This window comes from Microcaecilia unicolor, chromosome 2 (assembly GCF_901765095.1).
Source record: "Microcaecilia unicolor chromosome 2, aMicUni1.1, whole genome shotgun sequence".
In the NCBI taxonomy this organism is placed as follows: domain Eukaryota; kingdom Metazoa; phylum Chordata; class Amphibia; order Gymnophiona; family Siphonopidae; genus Microcaecilia; species Microcaecilia unicolor.
In genome coordinates, this window is record NC_044032.1 from 349,562,092 (window position 1) to 349,589,135 (window position 27,044).

The 27,044-nt window shown below is 44.2% G+C and overlaps 1 protein-coding gene across 7 annotated transcripts in view; it reads left to right on the top strand.

The window, feature by feature from the left end:
* Positions 1–27,044, top strand: part of TDRD7 (tudor domain containing 7) — a 432,711-nt gene that overhangs the window by 342,851 nt on the left and 62,816 nt on the right. For all 7 annotated transcript variants that reach the window (XM_030194449.1, XM_030194446.1, XM_030194444.1 and 4 more), the window contains exon 13: positions 17,217–17,351. In XM_030194449.1, coding sequence (XP_030050309.1) covers positions 17,217–17,351 — 135 coding nt within the window. The remainder of the gene's footprint in view (positions 1–17,216; positions 17,352–27,044) is intronic.

Here is a 27,044-nt window from a genome sequence, read left to right on the forward strand (position 1 = left end):
GATTGTTATTGGGTCTCGTTTAATAAGCTGACCTTTTTTCCGCCATAATAGGGATAGAGTTGCTTTGTGATGGGCTGACCAGGGGGTGGTGGACCACTTAATATCAGAAATGTGGATGTTCTGGTTTGTGGAGAATTTGTAAGAGATGATGTCTAGTGAGTGACCTTTGTTGTGGGTAGGATGTATGGGAGAGAGGTCAAGGTCGCAGAGATGAAGGAGTTCTTTGAATTCTTGAGTGTGGGTATTGTTAGGGTCCTCTAGGTGTAGGTTCAGGTCCCCAATCAGTAGTATATTGGAGTTATTGATACAAGTGTTTGATATGAAATCCATGAGGGTGGATTGGTTGTCGTTCCAGTTAGAAGGAGGTCTGTAGAATAGGATGACGGTTAAGTGGTCATATAACAAGGAGCTGGAAAGTTTGATTGATGCAATTTCAAGCTGGGGTACAATGGTTTCAGATAAGGGTTCTGCAGAAAAGCTTGATTTGTATATAAGCGCTATTCCTCCGCCTCTTCTCTCTTTCCTGGTCCAGAGTAAGATTTTATAGCCAGGGGGCATAGTTCAAGTATGATGGGGTCTTTTGAGTCCCGGATCCAGGTTTCTGTGATGAATAGGAAGTCCAGATTGTCTGACTTAATCCAATCTGTGATAGTTTTATTAACTACTGATCTTGGATTGATATATCCTACACGGGTAGTTTGATATGGTTCATCATCTAGGATTATAGAGTGGATATCGATGATTTGTCTTGTTGCAGATATTTTGGGTTTAGCTGAGATTGTTTTTGTTTTTAAGTGTTGTTTGTCTGCTTGATGGGTGGACTTTTTTGTTGTTGATGGTACGTGGAGATGCATTTGGCTTGATTGGGTCTTTTATGGTGGTGGAGGACTGGGATAGCATTGAATTCCGAGGGGGTAGTGGTAAGTGTTGCATGGATGAACGTGAAGGAGTGGATGAAGATGAGTATTTTTAGGGGGAGCATGTTGTTGGAGTATTATGGTTGTTGGGGGGGAGGTATGAGATGGGGGAATTCTGGTCCGATTTTTCTCTTCCTCGATTGTTCTGTGAGGCCGTCTCTGGTGTCGGCCGCCAGAGATGTCTGCGGCCACTCGTTCTAGGGTTCAATGGATATAGGCAGAGGCAGAATGGATCAGTGGGTGCAGGCAGAAGCAGATGATGTATGCAGGGTCAGGAGCCTATATAAGAAGTGTCACGCTAGGGGTGGGTGGGTAGAGGGGCAGGGTGGGAGGGTCTAAGCCTTATGCAGGAGAGCAAAACTTCTATCTCCCAGAGCTAGAGTCTTTCTGTATATATGGTTCTCTCTGTAAGCTTCTATTTCCCAGAGTAGATGCACTCTGAATGCTGGTAGTTCAAAGTTTGATCAGTATTATTCTCCTCCCCAGCAGAGATGCTGGTCACACCTGCTCAGTTTCAAACTGTTGTTGTTGGGGGGGAGGGAAGAATTAGCAATTTATAATGGCCAAGAGAAAAATCTATAGCCCATTCATTGGCTCAGAGAAGTCTTTTTTTTTTCTGTGTATCTGCTTTCAGGACCTGGTCTCCTCCTGAAGAGTTTAAAGCGCATTCCACAAGAGTGATTTTCCTCCTTGTGGGCTGAAACAGGTGTCTCTTCTCTTCAAGAGATCTGTCGTGCAGCTACTTTTTTATTTTTTTTTTTGTTACATTTGTACCCCGCGCTTTCCCACTCATGGCAGGTTCAATGCGGCTTACATATTGTATACAGGTACTTATTTGTACCTGGGGCAATGGAGGGTTAAGTGACTTGCCCAGAGTCACAAGGAGCTGCCTGTGCCTGAAGTGGGAATCAAACTCAGTTCCTCAGTTCCCCAGGACCAAAGTCCACCACTCTAACCACTAGGCCACTCCTCCACTCCTTCTCAGCTCTCATTTGTACGGCATTACAGGCTGGGTGTGGCAGCGAAGCAGGACGCGCATTTTGGAGCGCAGGTACTGGCTCGTGGAGTTGCCTGTTCCCATCCTACATAGAGAGTGCTTTTGTACATCCCATCAGTTAACGGATTCATCTGCTGCTGATGACAGGGAAGGGAAAATTAGGTTCTTACCTTGGTAATTTTCTTTCCTTTAGTCACAGCAGATGAATCCATGATCCCTCCCTGTCAGTTCTTTCATGCAGATATTGTATCTCATCAGGAGGAGTTGATGAACAGTTCTTAAAGTTTCTACATGCTGTTCTATTGCAGGAGGTTGAGTCTGGGTGTGGCAGCGAAGCAGGACGCGCATTTTGGAGCGCAGGTACTGGCTCGTGGAGTTGCCTGTTCCCACCCTACATAGAGAGTGCTTTTGTACATCCCATCAGTTAACGGATTCATCTGCTGCTGATGACAGGGAAGGGAAAATTAGGTTCTTACCTTGGTAATTTTCTTTCCTTTAGTCACAGCAGATGAATCCATGATCCCTCCCTGTCAGTTCTTTCATGCAGATATTGTATCTCATCAGGAGGAGTTGATGAACAGTTCTTAAAGTTTCTACATGCTGTTCTATTGCAGGAGGTTGAGTTCGTCCTTTGAGTGGTTATTGCTCTGGTTCTGGGGCATTTGTTCACTGTGAGGAAAGTTTATGTGATGTTACCTTTCTTATTCACTCTGCTTTGGAAATTTCAAATACTGAAGGCAGATGGGGCTAGCCGTCCAAGGGTCACTGTGGTTCTTCAGTGTTCTCTATCTCCATCTGCTGGTAGGCGGATACCAATGGCGTAGCTACGTGGGGCCTGAGGGGCCCTGGCCCCCCATAGATTTGGCCCTGGCCCCCCTGACGACAATCCCCTTCAACCCCCCTCCCGCCGCCGTCCGTCCTGCCGCCGCATCAGATACCCCGTTTGCTGCAGCTGAAGAGAGTCTTCTTTAGCTCAGCGCCGGAGTAGCGCCTTCATTCAAGGAAGTTCCTGCTGTGATCAGCTGTTTCTGACACCTTACGTGCAGGACGTAAGGCATCAGAAACAGCTAATCACAGCAGGAACTTCCTTGAATGAAGGCGCTACTCCGGCGCTGAACTAAAGAAGACTCTCTCCGGCTGCAGCAAACGAGGTATCTGATGCGGCAGCAGGACGGGCGGCGACGGGGGAGGGTTGGTGGCGGGAGGGGGGTCCAATGTGGCGGCGGCTGCAGCGGAGGGGGGTGGCTAAACAGTGCCCCCCCCCCACACCCTGGGCTCTGGCCCCCCAGCGAGGTCTGGCTACGCCCCTGGCGGATATAACCCATCAGTTAATGGATTCATCTGCTGTGACTAAAGGAAAGAAAATTACCAAGGTAAGAACCTAATTTTCCCATTTAGATGCTGACACAGTCGTAACAGCATTTGTTTTAAACCATACTGAAAAGTGACTTTGGTACATGCCACTTTTCTGGTTGAAAGGTAGAGGCTCGCAGGTTTTCTACTCTTCTCCTCCCTGGGGATGTTGGAAGGCAGGATGAAGCTGTCTGCAGTGGGTGCAAGAAAGAATGCTTATGATTGGGGATATATAGGTTCTACTTGCTCACCTTTGAATGTCTTACAGTGTTTATTAGTCAAGCATCCTGTCTGAGGTCTCCTCCCTGCCTTTGGAAGGGAGTCATGCCCAGTTTTTCTGATTCATAAAGAATGACTTGTACACAATTTCTTCTAACCATAGATAGCAATTTTCTGGAAAGGATACTATCTGTTAACATTTTCTTCCAAACAGAATATCATAGTGAAGTGGTGTCCCCTGCCACAATTCATGTGAGCTTTGATAGCCACATACTTACGCTAAGTGTTTAGCTTTGGTTTTTCTTATTTTTTTTACAGTAGCTGGTAAGTGTAATACTACCACCAGGAAACATCAGAACTAGCTTGGTGAAAATGACACACATGGCTCAAGTTCTAGACAAGATACACAAACTCCTGTATATTGCTGACAAGTATCTGGAAGAAAAACTATGGAAACTACAGAAAGCAAAAAAAAAAAAAAGTTGGAAGAAAGCCAAAACAGCAGATAAACAGAGTATCAAACTTTTCTATCAGGGTCCCCAAGCTGAAATGTTAAGGGAACATTTTAGCTCTCTTCTAAATCTCCCTAAACAGTATATCTGGAAAGCTTTTGAATGACATTGTCCCACAAATAATATTGGTTGAAGTGAGCATATCTTCTTGATTTCAGTAAAACAATCAGCCAGGTTAATTCCTAGGACTAAATGGCAAACTATCTGAGATTTTCAAACAAGGGGATGATTACATGCTCCTAAAATGTAAACAATAATTCCAGTAGACCCCAGGATGGCAGTGCACTAGTTGTCTATTCATTGGAGGACTTTACAGTTATTGTATATCAATTTATCCAAGCAGCTAGAAACTGAGTTTAATTTCAGCCTGAAAAAGATAGCTATCATGAATCAAGGCTATCATTTTCATCAAGAGCATTCAGAAGCATTCTTTATAACAGCATCAGTGTTGACTTTAAGATTATACAGTTCATTCCTAAGACAAGCTCTTCTTTAAACAACAATGGTATGGATGCATTGGAGGAGGGGGTGGCCTGCATTAATATTATTGTATAGTAAGCAGTACTACAGTCCGTATTGGTGTATAGAGATGAATCTGTATTACAGACGTTGGCAACTCGAGCAATTCCACCAGTATTTCCTGAGACACATCTGCAATTCAAGGTGGCATGACAGGAACTCAAGGTTCAAGGTTGTCTTAATTTGATGAAACGCTTAGGGCAATGCCACCAAAGCTATTTACATATTAAGTATTCAGCACATAGATTACAAGTTAAGTATAAAACAAAACAGAGATACAATAAAAAATAACTGCAAAGACAATAATAGATATTAGTAGATAGACAAATCCACTGCATCTCTCAGGATTTTAGGCTAAAGTGGTCCAGCAGAACAATCTAAATAAATAAATAAAATATTAGCTATCAGTCAAAAGCAGATTGAAACAAATGTGTTTTAAGTAAGAGTTTAAATGAGGAAAGAGGATTCTGTACATAAAGGAATAGGTAAATTATTCTAGTGTGTAGGTCTCACTACGTTAAACATTACCTTCCAAACTCTATCAAAGAAGTCCCCAAAAGGTGCCAGATGTCTAATGTGGAGGGAATTGTGGTGAAAGCTCAGCTTCAGTGGGCAGTCAATGCCATGAGGATGACTTATACCAGAATTGCCAAATTTATACTTCGTGGCCAAATGAAAAATGGGCACAGATCACAAAGAAGACTACATCTCATATTTAAGAGCACATTCAAGCAGAACCTGTACCTCTATTAGACATGTTGGAAGAACGTGTCCTGAACACAGTCAGATGGAACTAGCTTTGTTACTTGGCTGTCCAAAGTTCAGAAACCAAGCGAGCGCTATACACACAGAATGAGAGAAGAAAGGCATGCAAACATGCCTGTATCACTTGTGGTCTCACGTTTGGGTCAAGAATTGATTTTACATTATTAGGAACAAAAATACCCTTAGTCAAGAGGAGTTCATATGTCATCAGTGGGAAACCCATTCTGTCTTCCCGTTCCCCACCTCCACCAGATAACAAGGGATTAAATGCACATAAGGCATTGTATAGTCCAGCCCTCCTGCTTTGCCTCCTTTCTTCCTTTTCACTTTTTTTTGTCTGAAATAGAGCCTCCCCGGCCTTTGCAACTGGGAAAGCTTTCTCGACGTGACAAGATGGCGGCACGTTAGTTTGTGGTTTGTGTGAGCTCCGGAGTTTAGCTAGCCGAAAATTTTTTCTTTTTTCTTCTAAGAATGCCCCATACAAAGCGTAAAGGTACGGTTAAGGCAGGAACCTCGACGCCTAAACCTACTACTGGGCAGCAAACAATGGAGAAATACACCACAACGGCACTTACCCAGGTTTCCGGGGAGAGTCCTGCAATTTCTCTGGAAGGAGACCATGAGGACATGGGACTAAATGTCACTCTTTCCTCCCCGGAACTCGAGCCACCGCCCCAACCCATAGGGCGCCTTCTCCAGACGGGGTCCTTGCGACCGGGATCGGCTGCACAAGAACTCGTGTATCGAGGAATGGAGACGGCAAAACCCGATGGAGGGAAGAAGGGAGGAATCCCTACTCCTGAGCTGAGAGCTCTAGCTGTTAAACCTGTGGCGGTGACGCTGGAGAGTATTTGGGAAGCTCTCCAGTGTTTGGATATCTCAGTAGCCAACTCTACAAAAGAAATTTCGTCTCTCGTGAGTAAAGTAGATTCACTTTATAATACTATGGAGAACACAAAACAAGAATTTGCTTCTCAATTGGTGGAAGTCAAACAAGAAATGAAGAATCTACAGGAATTTAATTTAACAACTGTTAAGGATAAGACTTTTATTCACCGTAAAATAGAACAGATTGAAAACTTTCACCGCAGACTTACATTACGTTTTTTGAATTTTCCAAAGTCCTTAGTGGTCAGTCCAATAGAAGCATTTAAGAAATATCTACAAGAAATTTTACATTATTCTCCTGAAATGTTTCCCCCGATTAGTAAGATATATTATGTTCAATCAAAAAAAGTGTCTGAAATTCAATCAGGATTACAATCTATTGCACCTTTAAATCAAAATAAGGACAGTTTGAATTTGTCTGACCTTCTAGAGACTTCTATGACCGAGGACTCTGAAAGAAGTACTTTAATAGTGACTTTTATATTTGAGCAAGACTTAGAATCAGTTAAACGTTTATACTTTAGAAATGCAAAAACCCTTTTTCTGGGCAAAAAGGTATGGATGTTCCCAGATGTGACTAAATCCACTCAAGAGCGACGGAAAGCTTTCTTAGCTCTTAGATCTGAAACATTAACTCTGGGGGCATCTTTTTACCTTAACTACCCTTGCAAGTGTGTGGTTAAATATCTAGGGATAAAGTATATATTTTTCCAACCTGAACACCTTAGTGAATTTGTTAAAGTTAAGAAACTGGCTACTGGATAACATCAGCTCTTAGTCGAGAATATTGGTTAGATGGATAGGTGCGTGTTAAGCTATACATCTGCTTTATTTTTTTCCTCTTAAGACTTCTCCTGTTATGTTCCTTTCATGTGATCTCATACTTTTGTGGTCTAAAGAAGATATGTAAAAAATTATTTCTTTATTATTTGAATGATATGATTTCAAAATATGTATCTGTATTGCCTATTCAAGTTTATAAATGGCTTGTAAAAAAATTCTAAAATGCAAAATAAAAAAAATAAAATTAAAAAAAATAAAATGAAATAGAGCCTCCCTTGCTTTTTTTTTTTTTTATCTCCAGGTTCTTCCATCTCCCTGATGATCTCTAGATATGTTGTAGGGCAGGAACTTCACAGTAGGGAGAAAATCTTTCCTTTAGCCTAGTAGTCCTATCTTTTTTTTTTTTCAATCATGTTTATTGACACTATGCATATTTTACAACATTCTTGATGTCCAACTTAACAAGAAACCATCATGGGTAAACAAAAACATCTCTTACAAGAAGTCAGTGGAGTGTCTTAACAGGCATTCATTTTTCTTTTTCCCCTCCCTTCCCCCTCCCAACTCTCGTATCATTCCCACCCAACCCTGCCTCCCCAACCCCTCTTCCCTTCCCCTAACCCTTCAGGAATTCAAAATTCTACTGTGAGCTGTGGGAGTAAGTGAGTCCTAAAAAGGGGCCCATGTTGCACAAAATGTCTCCTCTTTTAGAAGACAAATCAGGGACACTCCGTCTTTCCAGGGAACACATACGTATCATTGAAGAGTGCCAGTGCGCGATCATCGGGCTCTCTGGGTTTAACTACAGTTTCAAAATTACTTTTTTGCCCATGAGTACTGTTCTTTGCAAAAAGGCCTTCATTCTCGCTGGAGCACGCCCTTGGATGTTAAAACTGTGGAATAGTTGAGTGGGAGTAGGAGTCCATGACGCCCCTAGTAGTCCTATCTTAAAGAAAGGGGTGGGGGGGAACCTATTTTTGTTGAGACATCATGTACTACTATACCTTTTCATTAATTCTTTAAAAGTATTCAAATATAACAAGACTCAAAAAAACTACAAGAACAAACTTGCAGAGTACTCTTTATACTAATTGTTATGAGTGATAGGAGATGTGATTTGTAGTTTGCTGTGTCAAATTTAATGATTTTTATCTACCACTCCTGCAGTTCTCTGGCTTTCTTCTCCCACCATTTGTTTTTTTTGTGTGCTGTTAGTAGTGTCTGAACCTAATGCTTGATTTGGATTTATTGTCAGGCCTTTTATAAAGGGAAATGGGACTTGATATACCGCCTTTCTGTGGTTTTTTGCAACTACATTCAAAGCGGTTTACATATTTTATTCAGGTACTATTTGTACCATGGGCAATGGAGGGTTAAGTGACTTGCCCAGAGTCACAAGGAGCTGCATTATTCCTTTTATATTTATTATGCCTTTATTATTCATACAAGGCAGTGACCTCTGTGAGAAGTGATTTCCTTCATGAGATGTCCTTCATGACTGTCTTATCTGGATGTGTTTTCTTTTTTTTTTTTTTTTTGTTACTTCAGGCCTTCTGTGAATTGTATGGTCTTCAAGGTGAAGGTATTCCACTTTTAAAATACCAAAGTAGAAAGAGAGGTTTCAGTGTTATAGAAGGTAGAGATGTTTAATTTATCTTGAGAGACAGAGAATTCTCCTTGATAAGTAAGCTTGGCCATAAGAGACTATGGCAAACCATTGTTTCCATGTGGCAAACCATTGTTTCCATGCTGATCAATCCATAGACTGGTGGGTTGTGTCCATCTACCAGCAGGTGGAGATAGAGAGCAATCCTTTTGCCTCCCTATATGTGGTCATGTGCTGCCGGAAACTCCTCAGTATGTTCTCTATCTCAGCAGGTGGTGGTCACACACAGCAGCAGCTCTGACTAGGTCTCCAAGCCTAATTCTTAGGTTTTGTTGAGTACCTGGGGTTGAGGGCTCTTCTTGAGCAAGTGCAAACCTGGTGGTGCCAGGTCCCTCCTTTTCTCCCCCCTCCCGCTGGCTCCGTTAAAAAAAAAAAAAAAAAAAAGTTTTGAACGTCCTTTAAGGGTGTTTATTTCAATGTTTATATCAGCGTTTATTGCAGCTGCTCACTGGGACACCAGTTCGTTACAGCTCGGAACGAGAAGCAGCTGCTCACTGGGACACCAGTTCGTTACAGCTTGGAGCGAGAAGCAGGTAATTTTTACCTTTTGTAGTGGGCAGGGGGTTCCCCGATTGGTCTCCACGTGGCTTATGGCGTCAGAGGGCGAGGGCGTGAAGAATCGTTCCCCGGACCGCATGGGCGCGTCTAGCGGGGATGCGGGGGTTTCAAAGCCTGAATCGCCTTTTTTGGGTGTCAGTTTGGAGTCCGGTCAGTGTCCCAGTTCTTCCTCCGGTGCGGCGGTTTTTCCCGCCATAAGCGCCCATCCCCCGCTGCACGCACTTTCCATTTTGGCCGGCCACTCTCCTCGGACGGCTTCTTCTTGGGCCGCCCTCAAGGTGGGAGACGTTAATGCTATGGTCGCCCTTGATTCGGGCGACGGCAAGAAAGCGGCAAAAGTTAAGCGCTGTTCTTACTGTGCGGCTCCTCGGAGTTTCGCGCCGGACGCCATTTTGGATGCACAGCATGTTTCTCCCCCGCTCTTGCGAGCGCCGGTTGAGGGTGCGTCTAGGGCCGTGGTCCAGGCTGCAGAAGTGCACAGTTTGGAGGGTTTCTCCCGTGAGTTCATTTTGCTGCTGCATCAGGTTTTTCTTATGCAGAACGCTGCCCCTGCTCCCCTGTCTGATAAAGGGGTTGAGGCCTCTGGAAGCAAACACCCTCAGGTGGATTTCCAGGCCCTAGAGGACTCGGTCTCCTCTGATGTAGATGAGGCCAGCGTATCTGAGTTCTCCCAACGGTCCTTTGGGGATTCCTTGGAGGAGACGGATTCCCGCTCGGATGGAGCGGATGGACCACTCTGCAGCGTGGATCTTTCGCTCAGAGGATTTGCCCAACCTGTTAGTGCAGGCCATGAGCATTTTGAAGATTTCCTCTCCGGAGGACATCTCTCCCTCAGCCTCTGCTGGCTCTGCCATTATGCTGGGGATGAAGCGCCCTCCTAGAACCTTCCACGTGCATGAAGCCATGCACACCTTGATTTCGGCTCAATGAGATTTCCCAGAAGCGAGCCTTAAAGTGGCTAGGGCTATGTCCCGCCTCTATCCTCTGCCTGAAGGTGAATGGGAGGCCTTTCTTTGGCCTACCATGGATTCCTTAATCACTGCGGTGACTAAGAAAACGGCGTTGCCGGTGGAAGGTGGCACGGCCCTAAAGGACGCCCAAGACAGAAGATTGGAGGCGGCCTTAAAGTCATCCTTCGAGGCGGCTGCTTTAAGTTTGCAGGCCTCAGTTTGCGGCTCCTATGTGGCCAGGGCGTGCCTGACGATTGTGCAGCGGGCTTCCCCCTCGGATCCTTCCTTGAGGGCTGATTGGCCGGCCCTGGAATCAGGCTTGGCCTACTTGGCAGACTTGCTGTATGATGTCTTGAGAGCCTCGGATAAAGGTATGGCTCAGACAGTCTCTGCACGGCGCTGGCTTTGGCTGAAGCATTGGTCTGCTGACCACGCCTCTAAGTCTCGCCTGGCTAAGTTGCCTTTTAAAGGCAAGCTGCTCTTTGGGGTCGAGCTGGACAAGATTGTGACCGATCTCGGCACGTCTAAGGGCAAGAGGTTACCGGAGGTCAGGGCTCGGGTCAGTGGTGCCCGCCCTGGTTCCTCCAAAGGACGGTTTCAGGAAGCCCGTCGATATCACCCAGGCAAGTCGGGCTCCTCTGCCCCCTCTTCCTTCAAGAGGAACTTCTCCCCCAAGCAGCATTCCTTTCGCAGAGACCGCCGTCCTGGAGGTGCGTCCTCCGGTCCTCCCCCAGGGTCTCGTACCCAATGACGGGGCCCTGGTCCATGGCTCAGAGCAGATTGGAGGACGCCTATCCTCGTTTCTGGGCGAGTGGACCAGGGTAACTTCAGACGCTTGGGTGCTGGAAGTCATCAGAGACGGCTACAAGCTAGAGTTCTGCCGACCCTTAAGAGACGGGTTTGTGCACTCTCCCTGCAAGTCTCCGGTCAAAGCTGTGGCAGTGCAGCAGTCTTTGGACAATCTGATCTGCCTGGGTGCGGTCGTTCCGGTGCCAGAAGATCAGCTTGGCAAGGGACGTTACTCCATTTACTTTGTGGTACCAAAGAAAGGAGGTTCTGTACGGCCTATCCTCGACCTCAAAGGGGTCAATCGGGCCTTGAAAGTTCGACACTTCCGAATGGAGACTCTCCGCTCTGTTATAGCGGCAGTGAAGGCAGGGGAGTTCCTGGCATCCTTGGACATCAAGGAAGCTTACTTGCATATTCCCATCTGGCCTCCTCATCAACGCTTTCTGCGTTTTGCAGTCCTGGGCCGACACTTCCAGTTCAGAGCCCTCCCGTTCGGGTTGGCTACTGCTCCGCGGACCTTCTCCAAAGTAATGGTGGTCATCGCGGCCTTCCTACGCAAGGAAGGAGTACAAGTCCATCCTTATCTGGACGACTGGTTGATCCGAGCCCCCTCTTACAGTGGTGGAAATAAGTATTTGATCCCTTGCTGATTTTGTAAGTTTGCCCACTGACAAAGACATGAGCAGCCCATAATTGAAGGGTAGGTTATTGGTAACAGTGAGAGATAGCACATCACAAATTAAATCCGGAAAATCACATTGTGGAAAGTATATGAATTTATTTGCATTCTGCAGAGGGAAATAAGTATTTGATCCCCCACCAACCAGTAAGAGATCTGGCCCCTACAGACCAGGTAGATGCTACAAATCAACTCGTTACCTGCATGACAGACAGCTGTCGGCAATGGTCACCTGTATGAAAGACACCTGTCCACAGACTCAGTGAATCAGTCAGACTCTAACCTCTACAAAATGGCCAAGAGCAAGGAGCTGTCTAAGGATGTCAGGGACAAGATCATACACCTGCACAAGGCTGGAATGGGCTACAAAACCATCAGTAAGACGCTGGGCGAGAAGGAGACAACTGTTGGTGCCATAGTAAGAAAATGGAAGAAGTACAAAATGACTGTCAATCGACAAAGATCTGGGGCTCCACGCAAAATCTCACCTCGTGGGGTATCCTTGATCATGAGGAAGGTTAGAAATCAGCCTACAACTACAAGGGGGGAACTTGTCAATGATCTCAAGGCAGCTGGGACCACTGTCACCACGAAAACCATTGGTAACACATTACGACATAACGGATTGCAATCCTGCAGTGCCCGCAAGGTCCCCCTGCTCCGGAAGGCACATGTGACGGCCCGTCTGAAGTTTGCCAGTGAACACCTGGATGATGCCGAGAGTGATTGGGAGAAGGTGCTGTGGTCAGATGAGACAAAAATTGAGCTCTTTGGCATGAACTCAACTCGCCGTGTTTGGAGGAAGAGAAATGCTGCCTATGACCCAAAGAACACCGTCCCCACTGTCAAGCATGGAGGTGGAAATGTTATGTTTTGGGGGTGTTTCTCTGCTAAGGGCACAGGACTACTTCACCGCATCAATGGGAGAATGGATGGGGCCATGTACCGTACAATTCTGAGTGACAACCTCCTTCCCTCCGCCAGGGCCTTAAAAATGGGTCGTGGCTGGGTCTTCCAGCACGACAATGACCCAAAACATACAGCCAAGGCAACAAAGGAGTGGCTCAGGAAGAAGCACATTAGGGTCATGGAGTGGCCTAGCCAGTCACCAGACCTTAATCCCATTGAAAACTTATGGAGGGAGCTGAAGCTGCGAGTTGCCAAGCGACAGCCCAGAACTCTTAATGATTTAGAGATGATCTGCAAAGAGGAGTGGACCAAAATTCCTCCTGACATGTGTGCAAACCTCATCATCAACTACAGAAGACGTCTGACCGCTGTGCTTGCCAACAAGGGTTTTGCCACCAAGTATTAGGTCTTGTTTGCCAGAGGGATTAAATACTTATTTCCCTCTGCAGAATGCAAATAAATTCATATACTTTCCACAATGTGATTTTCCGGATTTAATTTGTGATGTGCTATCTCTCACTGTTACCAATAACCTACCCTTCAATTATGGGCTGCTCATGTCTTTGTCAGTGGGCAAACTTACAAAATCAGCAAGGGATCAAATACTTATTTCCACCACTGTATGCAGAGTGCGGCAGAGCTTTAGACCGGGTGATTGCTCTTTTGAGCTCCCTGGGGTGGATCATCAACTGGGAGAAAAGCCAGCTGCGCCCGACTCAATCCCTGGAGTATCTGGGAGTTCGTTTTCGACACCTAAGTGGGCAGAGTGTTCCTGCCAGACGACCGGAGCGTCAAGCTTCAGACCCAGGTGGGCCAGTTCCTAGCCTCCTCTACTCTTCGGGCTTGGGACTATGTGCAGCTGTTGGGCTCTGTGACGGCCACGATGGAAGTAGTGCCCTGGGCCAGGGCCCATATGAGACCTCTACAGCACTCTCTGCTGCAGCGATGGACTCCAGTGTCGAAGGATTATGCTGTGCGCCTTCCCTTGGATCTAGCGGTGCGCTAGGCGCTGAGCTGGTGGCTGAGGCCAGACAAGCTGTCCGCAGGAATGCCTCTTTTGACCCCGGAGTGGGTTGTCGTCACGATGGATGCCTCTGACGGGCTGGGGAGCCCACTGTTTGGGAAGGACAGCGCAGGGGCTCTGGTCTCTTGCAGAGGCAAAGTGGTCTATCAACCTCCTGGAACTCAGAGCCATTCGGTTGGCGCTTTTGGAGTTTCTCCCGGTACTGGCGTTGAAGCCAGTACGGGTCCTGTCGGACAATGCCACAGCTGTGGCCTATGTCAATCACCAGGGAGGTACCAAGAGCGCCCCTCTAGCCAAGGAGGCCATGAATCTATGCCAGTGGGCGGAAGCGAACCTGGAACAGCTGTCGGCGGCCCACATTGCGGGAGTCATGAATGTCAAGGCCGAGCCTAGATCTGATGGCGTAATCGGCCAATTGCCAAGTGCCGCGCTTTTTCAGCAAGGGACAGGACCCTCGATCTCTGGGAGTAGATGCTCTTCTCCAACAGTGGCCGACACAGGAGCTTCTCTATGTGTTCCCGCCCTGGCCCATGTTGGGCAGGGTGCTAGACCGGGTGGCAAAGCATCTGGGCCGGATAATCCTGGTGGGTCCGGACTGGCCCAGACGTCCCTGATATGCGGACTTGATCAGGCTCTAAGTGGACGGCCCTCTGTGGCTGCCAGCGGAGCAGGGCCTGTTGCATCAGGGTCCCGTGGTGATGGAGGATCCCTCCCCCTTTGGTCTTACGGCCTGGCTATTGAGCGGCAGCGTCTGAGGAAGAAGGGCTTCTCAGACAAGGTCATCGCCACTATGCTGAGAGCGAGGAAGCGCTCTACTTCTACTGCTTACGCCAGGGTTTGGCGTACCTTTGCATCGTGGTGTGAGGCAGGCTCTCTTTCTCCCTTCACTGCTCCAATTTCGTCAGTGTTGGCGTTCCTGCAAGAAGGTCTGGAGAAAGGCCTGTCGCTCAGTTCCCTTAAAGTCCAGGTAGCGGCTCTGGCTTGCTTCAGGGGCCGCCTGAAGGGTGCTTCCCTGGCCTCGCATCCTGATGTGGTGCGCTTTCTCAAGGGAGTTAATCACCTGCGCCCTCCTCTGCACTCAGTGGTACCTGCGTGGAATCTCAATCTGGTGCTAAGAGCCTTGCAGAAGCCGCCTTTTGAACCCTTGTCGAGGGCATCTCTGAAAGACCTGACGTTGAAAGCAGTCTTTTTGGTGGCTATCACTTCAGCCAGAAGAGTTTCCGAGCTCCAGGCGCTATCATGTCGAGAGCCCTTTCTGCAGTTCACTGAGGCAGGAGTGTCTATTCGCACAGTGCCTTCCTTCCTGCCCAAGATTGTTTCTCGCTTCCATGTGAATCAGCAGCTCTGTCTCCCTTCCTTTCGTAGGGAGGACTACCCAGAGGAGTACTCTGCTCTCAAATATCTAGATGTGAGACGAGTCATTATCAGATACTTGGAAGTGACCAATGATTTCCGGAAATCGGATCATCTGTTTATGCTGTTCGCAGGTCCTCGTTAGGGTCTGCAGGCTGCCAAGCCTACAGTGGCACGATGGGTCAAGGAAACCATTGCAGCGGCTTATGTGGCCGCAGGGAAGGTGCCGCCTATCCAGCTGAAGGCTCACTCCACTAGAGCACAGGCGGCCTCAATGGCAGAGGCCGGGTCCGTCTCCTTGGAAGAGATTTGTAAAGCGGCAACTTGGGCATCGGCTCATACCTTCTCCAGACATTACCGCTTGACTGTGGCTGCTCGTGCGGAGGCCCGGTTTGGAGCTTCAGTGTTGCGGTCAGGGATTTCTATGTCCCGCCCTGGGTGAGTACTGCTTCGGTACATCCCACCAGTCTATGGATTGATCAGCATGATGATATGGAAGGTAAAATTGTGTGTCATACCTGATAATTTTCTTTCCATTAATCATAGCTGATCAATCCATAGCCCCTCCCGGATATCTGTACTGTTTATATTCTGGTTGCATTTTAGGTTCAAGTTTAGTCTTCAGTTCCTGTTCAGGAGGATCTTCGTGTTCAAGTTTTTTCGATTGAATTCTTCTGGAGTTGAGACGATTTTGTGTTACAGTGAGCTGCTGCATTCCTCTCCCTTCCATTTTATGGGGCTGGATTGAGACCTAAATTCTGCCGGCGCTCCCTCCCGCTTCGTGCGGCAGTAGAGCAGCCTTATATCCCTCCCGCTTTGGCAGTGTTAGGGTCACCCAGCTCCTCCCGCGGTTGCAGTCGCAGGATAAGCCAGATCCCCCCGCATCGGTGGGTGTGGTGTCCCTTCCCCGCTCCGCGGGGATGAGCTGGACGGATTCCCCTCCCCCACTTGTGTGGGGATGAGCTGGGTTGATTCCCCTCCCCCGTTTCGACGGTGGTGAGCTGGGCAGAGTGTCCCTTTGTGGGTGTAATTCTCTAAGTGCTGAGTCCTGCGGATGGAGCTTTGATATCGACATACTGAGGAGTTTCCGGCAGCACATGACCACATATAGGGAGGCAAAAGGATTGCTCTCTATCTCCACCTGCTGGTAGATGGACACAACCCACCAGTCTATGGATTGATCAGCTATGATTAATGGAAAGAAAATTATCAGGTATGATACATAATTTTACCATATAATGGGAATATTGTTTTTTGTCAGTTTTTATTGAACAGACAACATGTGTGTGTGTCTCAACCAGTTATTCTATTTTGTTTGAGGAAAGGTGGATTTGTACATATTTTCCATGAAGTATGGGCTTCTAATTCTTCAGAGGATATTTAAACAAGACAGTGAAATGATTGAATTTTGGATGTTTACTTTTTGCTCTTCATTCAAACTGTCATGATATGAGGTTACTTGTTTTATTTTCTTCTTCCTGTTATAGAAATTTGCCCCTTCTTACCTAAACAGCCTGTCCTAGGCATAGTCATTAGATAACTAAAAACATCAACTGGCTATGGGATGACTGGGACTGATTTGGGAAATCTTACTGTAGATCTTGATGAAAGAGCAAATAGAATATATGAGAAAAATGGATGATGAAAGTCATGAACTTAGGGCCTCTTTTATCAATCCGCTCTAGCAGTTCCGGCACAGCAATGCCAATGGAGTCCATTGAAAGTGAATGGGCTTTGTTGGCATTACCGCACCAGGAGCTACTAGCGCAACTTGATAAATGGCCCTTTATTTAGGAGTTGACCTCAACCCACTTAAAGTTTATGCCATTTCTTCAACGATACTTGATGCTTTTTAAACCTTGAGATTCTACTGTCATGCAATATTTTTATTTGCTAAAGGGAACAATTAATATTTGAATCAGCCTTCATTTTGTAATTTACATTTCTGTTGATTACCCAAATTAGTTCTTGTGCAATTGTGGCATAATCTTCACCAAGCATGTTGGTCAAAAATCCTCAGCGGTTTTCGTTTTACCAATTTGTGAACATAGTATTGTTTTGTGAATTTGTGCTACAATGTAGGATTCTTCTGTTTTATTTTTTTCCTTATCCATTCATTCACTCCTGTTTTATTTAGAGATGGTAAGTCTTTTCACTTTGGTGGCTCAATTCATCACCACCCATTGTTATTTCGAAGGCAAGGTAGCACAGAATTAAAACAGACTCACAATCATTTTTCTTTTCTTTTGTTTTTAATTTTGAAAATATAACAGACATTTTTTTAATTCATTTGATCTTTTGTGTGTTAAGATTTGTATTTATTTTTATCTTTAAGATTACGAATCTTCACAGTAGTCGGACACTGGATATTAAGTTCTTGGATTATGGAATGGTGGCTTCAGTGAAAGTATCAGAGCTCAGAGAGATTCCTCTTCAGTTCTTCAAAGAGACTGTCACAATACCACCACAGGTATGAGTCAAGTAAGGGAAATAACCTTATCTCCTACAATTAAATGGAACTGGAAAAATTACTCCTGGGGGAATTCTGCACAATTTTGTAGGGCATAATTTGTGCAGAATTCTGAAAAGGGGTCACCATCAGGTCTGTCCTCGGTCTTTCTCCCCCTCTCCCACAGAAATTGCATGGCAGGCGAAGAAGAAAGTGAACTGCCACATATTGGGTCACTTCCTCCTCATCTGCCAGCTTACACCGGGCTGTTAGGTAAAACGTGGGGCTTTAGGGATGTCCACATGGTTCATGTAAACAGTCGGGTGTAAGCAGGAAGAGGAGGAGCAAGTGACCCGACATGCAATGGTTCACTTCCTCCTCCTCCTCCTCCTGCCATATGATCTCTGTGGGGGAAGGGGGAGAAAGCAGCTTATGTTGAGTGTGCCATGAAAAGGATGGGAGAAGGGGGACAGAGTATGTGAGTGTGCCATGGAGGGAGGGCAGACAAGTGAGTGTGCCAGGGGGAGGGGGAACAGAGTAAGCCGAGAGTATGCCTTGGAGTTTGGGGGCAGCAAAAGCTGAGAGTGTGCCATAGGAATTTGGGGAAGGGGGCAGAGAAAGCTGAGTGTATACAGTGGGAAGGGAGGAGGGCAGAAAGAGCAGAGAGTGTGCCACTGGTGTGAGGAGAGATGAAGCTTGAGGGTTTGACTTGGGCGATGGTCAGGGGAAAGATGCAATGATTGCTGGGGAGAGGAGGGTATAGAATTGGAGATGGGTGTGTGTGATGAGGAGGATGGAGAATGAGAGGTTGGGGTACTGACTGTGGGAGAATACTTTGGGGGCAGACAGAATTAGGACTCTTGCTGTGGGAGTTGGACAGAGAACTGCAGTTGGAGTGAGAGATGAAATAGAGAAGGGTGCAGCCTGAGGAGGGAAAAGACAGGAGAGAGTTTCAGCCCTTAGGATAGGGAAATTCTGTGAGAAAAACTTCAAATAATCAATGCAGAATTTTTAAATATTTGCAGAATTTTCAAAAATTTCCACAGAATTTCCCCCAGAGGAAAAGAAATACTGAAAATCTGGAGTGTTTGTATGTGTTCTGGCTTGCTCCTCTGGTTGGTTCAGGGCAGAAGAGTTTTCAGATGTTTGGAAGTTTTTGAATGTCTAAATGTTTGAAACAAACAGAAATGTATAGAACAACCTTTTCACTTTAATCCATCTCAAACTGCCAGAATCATACTGTAAAGATGATTAGATAGTCTTACAACTAGAAAATTCACTTGCCAGTTCTTATTTTGTTCTCACTCCTGTTTATTCTTTGGAATGTTTACCACTTGAATTGGGTGCCTGTTGTGAAGGCTCAACAGCACAATAGATTCAGAAGTGAATTCTTTACCTCACAGGAAACCAGTGTAGACTTTGCAGAATAGATATTAAATGATCCTACTTTTTTTGCCTTCTACTAGTTTTGAAGTGGTTATTTTCCAGAAATTATAGGTCTCTGAATCTGCTAGCAGGGAGGCTGATAAAGAGAATTACAATAAACCAGTCTTCCTGTTTACACTGCATGAAACATTTTCTTATCAAATAAGTTCAAATTCATGAAAGTAGCTCTGATCACATGTGACATTTGTGCCTGCATTAATTGTTGGTTCTGCAAATAGATGCCTGAATTATAAGAGAATTTTTAAAAAAAAGTAGGGATGGGCAAGTAGCCTTTCAATAAAATCCAAAACAAGGTTTTTGAACGTGAATATAAGTGTATTTATTAAAGCACCATCTGTAGAGGACTCAATGTTTATTGAAGTATCAAAGGACTCAATACAGAGCCTTGTCTCAGTGTTCACACACCTGCCTCAGGAGTCATACAATCTACATGTAATTAAACAAATATATTTTAAAAAATAATAAAATATAAAATCATAAAGACATATAACTATCAAACTATGGCAGCTAACATATTAAAATATCACACTCATTATAATAAAATATATAAAAACATATGGACGTATAACTAACAGACTGTTGTAGCTGACATATCAAAGTTTTGCACTCATAATGATAAAAGACAATTACTTCAATAAACATTGAGTCCACTACAGTTAGTGCTTCAATAAACACATTTGTATTCACCTTTGAGAGCCTTGTTTTAGATTTTATTGAAAAGCTACTTGTCCATCCCTACTTTTTTTGTTCTCTTGGATTTGCATGTAGGGTTGATTCTTCTTTTGTGTATGTGACTTGCCTAAATTGCAAACCATTTCCTTTGGTGTAAGTACAAATCCTTAGGCAGCTAGATAAATTAGACATTTTTGCCTGCTGCCCATAATTCATCTTAAATCAAATGTGAGCTTGTTTTATGCTAACTATTCGGCTACCGCTTCAAGACAGGCATTCAGATTATGTACAGCTGACCCTTGATCCATATCCAATGTAGAAACTAGTTGTGCGTCATTTGCAGTTGGTGGCACTCTACCCTGAATATCTGGATCAGTGTAATCACAGGGTCTAAAGGCAACAGTGGCAAAATTGACCCTTATGGTATACCAAAATCCAGAGAGTGAGAGGTAAAATATCTACCCGATTCCTGCTAAAAGAAATAAGGAAATTCCCTATGCTTCCATTCACACTGTCTCTCAGATGCTGCAATAGGCTAGGGGGCATCATATGATTTAATTGTAATGTCAGTTTTCTTATCATCCCACTACTACTAATAATCATTTCTATAGCGCTACTAGCGCTATACACATCGCTGTACACATTATATTCAGGTGCTTTCTCTCTCCCTAGATGGCTCACAGTCATAAGTTTTTGTACCTGGGGCAATGGAGGGTTAAGTGGCTTGCCCAAGGTCACAAGGAGCTACAGTGGGAATCAAACCCAGGTTGCCAGGATCAAAACCCACTGCAACCATTAGGCCACTCTCCCACCAGTCTGAACCCACAGGTTGTCTCCTTTACTGACAGATGGCGGTAGAGGTACTGAACGTTTCCAGTGGTATCACCAGTATAAAGAGTTAGTGCAGGCTAAAATGTTCCAGTATTACCGATCTCCAGCACATGTTAAGATTGGATTGGTACAGTACAATGTGTAGGATGGCCTGATTCTCTGACTGACAGTCTGTTGCCGGCACTCGGGGCTGGGTGTATGGACCAAATACTCCTGGGCTTCTGAGCGAGATTCCTAGTCCAGCTGAGCCAGGAGACCTTTCAAGAGTCTCCTTTTCTTGAGCTTCAGCCCATGGTATCCAGATCACTGGGCAGGCTAGCACAATCCAGACAGTAGGAGGTTTGTAGGTGTCCCCGAGTCCTGCAGGGACTATAGAGAAAGGGTTCCTTTTGACTGGGCTACCTTTATTCCTCACACCTGGGAGAATAAAGTAAAAAAAAATACCAGCACAATTGAAGGTGTGGTTTGCAGCAAGGAGGTTTAATAAGACAGGGGCATGCTTGGACCATTCTGTGGGCTGGAGCTAGTAGACGGAGCTTGCAACCATATTGAGTCACCCAAAACAATAACAAACACTTAGACCACGCATAGGCAGTCCATTATTTCTATTATCTGTAGAAAGTCTAAAGCTATTTCAGTTGGATAGGCAGTTCCTTAAAATGTGGAGGATAAAAGATTTTATGTTTATTAATTTGACAGCTTTTTTATTTATTTGACAGCTTTAGATATATATCATGAAATAAAATTGAAAATCACTAAAACCCCAAACCAAAATGAACATAAATATAAATACCAAGCTGCTACTTAGGGGGAGGTTCAATTGGGTAAGGGAATTTGTTGTGGGGGGGGGGGGGGGGTGATGCGCAGTGTGGCAGTATCTGCATTTAAAGGTTTGAGCCGATTAAGGGAGGGGAGATTGGGGGGGGGGGGAGAAAATGTAAAAATGTATGATGATGTCTTTATTAATATCGACCAGTCTGGTTGGTTTTTCACTGGCTGTATATTGAGAATGTTGTCTGTCAAGTTGGTTGTACCATCAATAAAAATGTTGAAACATAAATACTAAGCTACTACTCACAAATATCACACACATGTAGTTTATAATATGTAAATAAGGGATAAAGGCCTCAGATGTCCGTGGTAATACAGCCCCCTACGGACTAGTCCATGAAACGCTCAATTAGAGCTATATTCTATAGACCCCAATCTATCATTGGCCAGAAAAACCCCTTAAATCATTATTGACTTTTTCTTTAATTATTTCAACTTTGTCCAAACCTCTTTTGAATCTTGCTATATTGTTTGCTTTGACCACTTTTGGCAACAGATTCCACAGCTTAATTATGCACTACATGAAAACTTTTGATAGTTTATCATTCTGCTAGTCTTTATTAATTTAAAAATTCCTTGCCCACACTATCTACCATTCTAGGCGGCTAACAAAACAAACACAATAAAATCAGAAATAAGTCAATAACGTCATATCGATCCTATCACAAAATCATTCTTATGTCTTCAAAGGAAGCGCGGGAAATCCTATAGTAGCAAAATAATCACAAATAACAGCAGTTTCATGGAATGCCCTCCCTATTTAACCATTCCAAGCCACTCATGATTTTATAAATTTCTTTCATGTCCCCTATCAAGTTCTTCTCTCCAAGCTGAAGAGCCCTAACATTTTTAGTCTCTCCATAAGGGAGGTATTCTCTCTAGTTGGTTAGCAGACTGCATCTCCTTTGCTTAGGTCCGGCTTCATTGGTAGCTCATTCAAGATCATTCTGTGTGGGAGGCAATTTATGGAGTTAGGACTTGGCAATTTATGGACATGGACTTCGGTTCAGACATTCACATCTCATTGTTTGAAGAGAGACTCCAGACACAGTTGTGAGTCTGGTCAATCTGTTCTCTGGAATCTGTATCCCCTTCAAGCATTTTTTTCCTTTAATTTCAGGTTGCCTTCATTTAAAAGTGAAAAAATCAAAATGGCTTCTTACTATCAAAAATTCCTGAGACAGGAAAAGAGGAAACAATCAGTTGTGCACTTTACAAAATTTTGGTATCTGCTCTTTAGCAATGCTTTTCTTCGTTCCCACTTTTTGTTGAAACCATCCTGCATGTCCTCGGAGAAAACCAAGTGACACATAAAAGGTGTTCTCAATGGATAGCAGAATTCAAGTCCTTGTGTACCCATTCCCTCTCTTGGGAATTGTCCTCTCAATAATCTGTTTAGGAACTGAGGTGACCATGTTTATTATTGTTTATTGAGAAATATTCTACATTATCTCAAAAATTCTAAGCGGATTACAAAATTACATACATAATTAATAAAAATAACAAAAACATATCACAGTCTGACATCAATAATCATATAAAACAACATTTAAAATATATTAACTAAACATTACAACCAAAGGTTCCATACCTGAACAGAGGTAATAAGCCAAGAAACCTAAATACCCCTAAATCTTAATCATTTGTAAGGTTGGTTCCAAAAGCTTGTTGGAAAAGAATTGTCTTTAAAATCTTTTTAAAGGTAGGCATAGATCTAATTGTTCAAATCTGAAGTGGTAGTTTGCTCTACAGTTTTGGTCCTCCTACATAAAAAACTAAAAACACAAGTTAGAAGACTAGAACGAGCATGGAATAAAAAGAAAAACGACTCCACACTCAACGCTTAGAAACAACTACAAAGAAAATATAAACACACCATAAGACAAAGTAAAAGAGTATATTACAAAACTATAATTGGATCAGATTACAAGGACACACATAAACTCTTCCATCTCGTGAGCAAATTACTAGATACTACATCGGTGACTTCTAACAGCACAAACACACCAGCAGCAGACGATCTTGCAAAATACTTAAATGAGAAAATCATAAAATTACAACTCAAGATACCTACCAATACCATCAACTACACAAAACTACTTGACTGTCTAGACCCAAACCCAGGTGAATACCCAGCAGACAGAACCTGGACCAACTTCGATACACTATCGGATGATACCATCTCTCAAATGGTCAAAAGGTTCGCCAAGTCTCACTGTAAATTGGGCATATGTCCTAATAACCTAATAAAGACGGCCCCTCAACAATTCATATCTGACCTCACAGAACACCTGAACTACATGCTACAAAACGGACTCTTCCCAAAGGATAAAGGAAATATTCTACTCACCCCAATACCCAAAGGTGCAAAGAAAAGTACAAGCGACCTAACTAACTACAGTCCAGTAGCATCTATTCCTCTGATAACCAAAGTAACGGAGGTACGGTGACCAAACAGCTCACCAACTACTTAAACAAATTCTTAGTACTCCATGACTCCCAATCAGGATTCCGATCCAACCACAGCACTGAAACATGTCAAAATTTAAACAAGCGATCGCAACCAGCAAAAACATACTTCTTCTACAATTCGACATGTCCAGTGCCTTCGATATGGTTGATGATGGAATACTACTACACATCCTTGAATACTTCGGAATTGGAGGCAGCGTTCTCAATTGGGTCAAAGGCTTCCTAACTTACACGATCATACCAAGTGATATCTAACTTGAATACCTCAGCCACATGGATACCTGAATGTGGAGTCCCCCAAGGATCTCCTCTTTCGCTGACCCTCTTCAACCTAATGACACCTTTAGCCAAACTACTATCCAACCAAAATCTCAATCCATATATATACGCAGATGACGTAACGATCTACATCCCGTTTAAAAATGATTTAAAGGAAATTACCAACGACATAAACCAAAGCTTCCATATTATGCATTCATGGGCAGATGCATTTCAGCTGAAACTCAATGCAGAAAAAACACAATGCCTTATAATCACCTCACAACATAACACGAGTAAATTCACCAACATAAACACACCAAACTTGTCCCTTCCTGTCTCTGACACCCTGAAAATTCTTGGAGTTACCATTGATCGACATCTCACACTTGAAAATCATGCGAAAAATACAACCAAGAAGATGTTCCATTCAATGTGAAACTAAAAAGAGTAAGACCTTTCTTCCCAAGGACCATCTTTCGCAACCTGGTACAGTCATTAGTGCTTAGTCACCTAGATTACTGCAATGCACTTTACGTCGGATGCAAAGAGCAAATTATCAAGAAACTCCAAACCGCCCAGAACACCGCAGCCAGACTTATATTCAGAAAAACAAAATATGAAAGTGCTATACCCCTAAGGGAACAACTACACTGGCTTCCACTCAAAGAGCGTATCACATTCAAAGTATGCTGTCTAACTCACAAAATAATTCACGGACATGCCCTAGCCTACATGACAGACCTGGTAGACTTGCCACCCAGAAACGCTAAAAGATCATCCCGAACATTCCTTAATCTTCACTTCCCCAGCTGTAAAGGTCTCAAATACAAACTAATGCATGCATCAAACTTTTCTTACCTGAGTACACAGTTATGGAACGCACTACCACGCAAATTAAAAACTATCTGGGAGCTAACAAACTTTCGTAAATCCTTGAAGATCCACCTCTTCAACAAGGCATACCACAAATATCAGCAGATGTAGTTATAACACACCGACACCTTACCTATATCAGAAATGTCTTCTTTATTATAAACGCTTGTTTATATTCTTGATTATGTTACTCATGGCCTGTATGCAACACTAACTGTTATCTTCCAATCTTTATCTACCAAGAACGATACATTGTAAGCTACACTGAGCCTGCAAATAGGTGGGAAAATGTGGGATACAAATGCAATAAATAAATAAATCATTCTATATTCCTCAGCCTGATCAATTGAAATGATGGAACGTCCAGTAAATGTGCTGAAGAGGAGTGTAGAGTTTGTGAGAGTTGATGTATATGCAAGCTAGCAGAAATAATTGGTGAAATATTGCGTTTAATACTTTAAACACAAGTAATAGAATTTTATATCAAAATCTATATTGTAGTGGTAACCAGTACGAGTACTGGTGAAATATGATCAAATCTAGACAAACCATAGAGAATAAGAGCAACAGTTTTGTGAAATTAGCAAATATTTTAATCTTTTCTTTGACAAACCTTTAGTGATGTAGCATTAACAGTAATGCACAATTGTGGTGGATGCTCAAAAATATTCTAGAAGTTTTTTTTTAAAGATATAGAAGTTTTTCCTCCCCAGGTCTGGTGTCCTGCTGTTCACAGAGTACACCTGCTACAGACAAATAACTTGGTTTTACTTGTTGTGCAAATGCATTTGTTACACATAGATCTACTGAAAAATAAGCTTGTCAGTATTTCACTTTAAAATGTTTTATATCCCACCTTGCTTAAAGTGGAGCTGTAAGAATAATTTTAAACTAAGTTGCTAACTTAGGATCTTAAGAGTAGCCAAACAAGTAGAAAAGGTGGGACTGCAGAAACCAGAGGATGTTTGAGTGCATAGGGAGAGGAACAGCTAGTAGAAAGATTGATGTAAATAGTGCCTTCAAATATGTCTCTCGTGAGTTCCCATTTGGAGTATGTACAGTTCTGGAGATTACACCTTCAAAAAGATATAAATTAGGCCATTCATTTAACATAATTAGCGAGTTAGCGAATGCTACATACCCTGTAGAAGGTATTCTCCGAGGACAGCAGGCTGATTATTCTCACGAATGGGTGACGTCCACGGCAGCCCCTCCGATCGGAGATCTTCACTAGCAACAGCGTTTGCTAGCCCTCATGTGCACATGCACGACCGTCTTCCCGCCCGAACGCGCTCGTGTTCGTCAGTCCAGTACATAGCAAAGACATAGACAAGGGAAGACACAACTCCAAAGGGGAAGCGGGCGGGTTGGTGAGAACAATCAGCCTGCTGTCCTCGGAGAATACCTTCTACAGGTATGTAGCATTTGCTTTCTCCGAGGACAAGCAGGCTGCTTGTTCTCACGAATGGGGTATCCCTAGCCCCCAGGCTCACTCAAAACAACAAACAGGGTCAATTGGGCCTCGCAACGGCGAGGACATAACTGAGATTGACCTAAACTTATCAAACTAACTGAGAGTGCAGCCTGGAACAGAATAAAAATGGGCCTAGGGGGGTGGAGTTGGATTCTAAACCCCGAACAGATTCTGCAGCACCGACTGCCCGAACCGACTGTCGCGTCGGGTATCCTGCTGAAGGCAGTAATGAGATGTGAATGTGTGGACGGAAGACCACATCGCAGCCTTGCAAATCTCTTCAATAGTGGCTGACTTCAAGTGGGCCACTGACACCGCCATGGCTCTAACGCTATGAGCCGTGACATGACCCTCAAGAGTCAGCCCAATCTGGGCGTAAGCGAAGGAAATGCAATCTGCTAGCCAATTGGATATGGTGCGTTTCCCCACAGCCACTCCCCTCCTGTTGGGATCAAAAGAAACAAACAATTGGGCGGACTGTCTGTTGGGCTTTGGCCGCTCCAGATAGAAGGCCAATGCTCATTTGCAGTCCAATGTTTGCAGCTGGCGTTCAGCAGGGCGGGTATGAAGACGAGGAAAGAATGTTGGCAAGACAATTGACTGGTTCAGATGGAACTCCGACACCACCTTCGGCAAGAACCTAGGGTGAGTACGGAGGACTACTCTGTTATGATGAAATTTGGTATAAGGAGCATGAGCTACCAAGGCTTGAAGCTCACTAACTCTGCGAACTGAAGTAACTGCCACCAAGAAAATGACCTTCCAGGTCAAGTACTTCAGATGGCATGAATTCAGTGGCTCAAAAGGAGGTTTCATCAGCTGGGTGAGAACCACATTGAGATGCCATGACACTG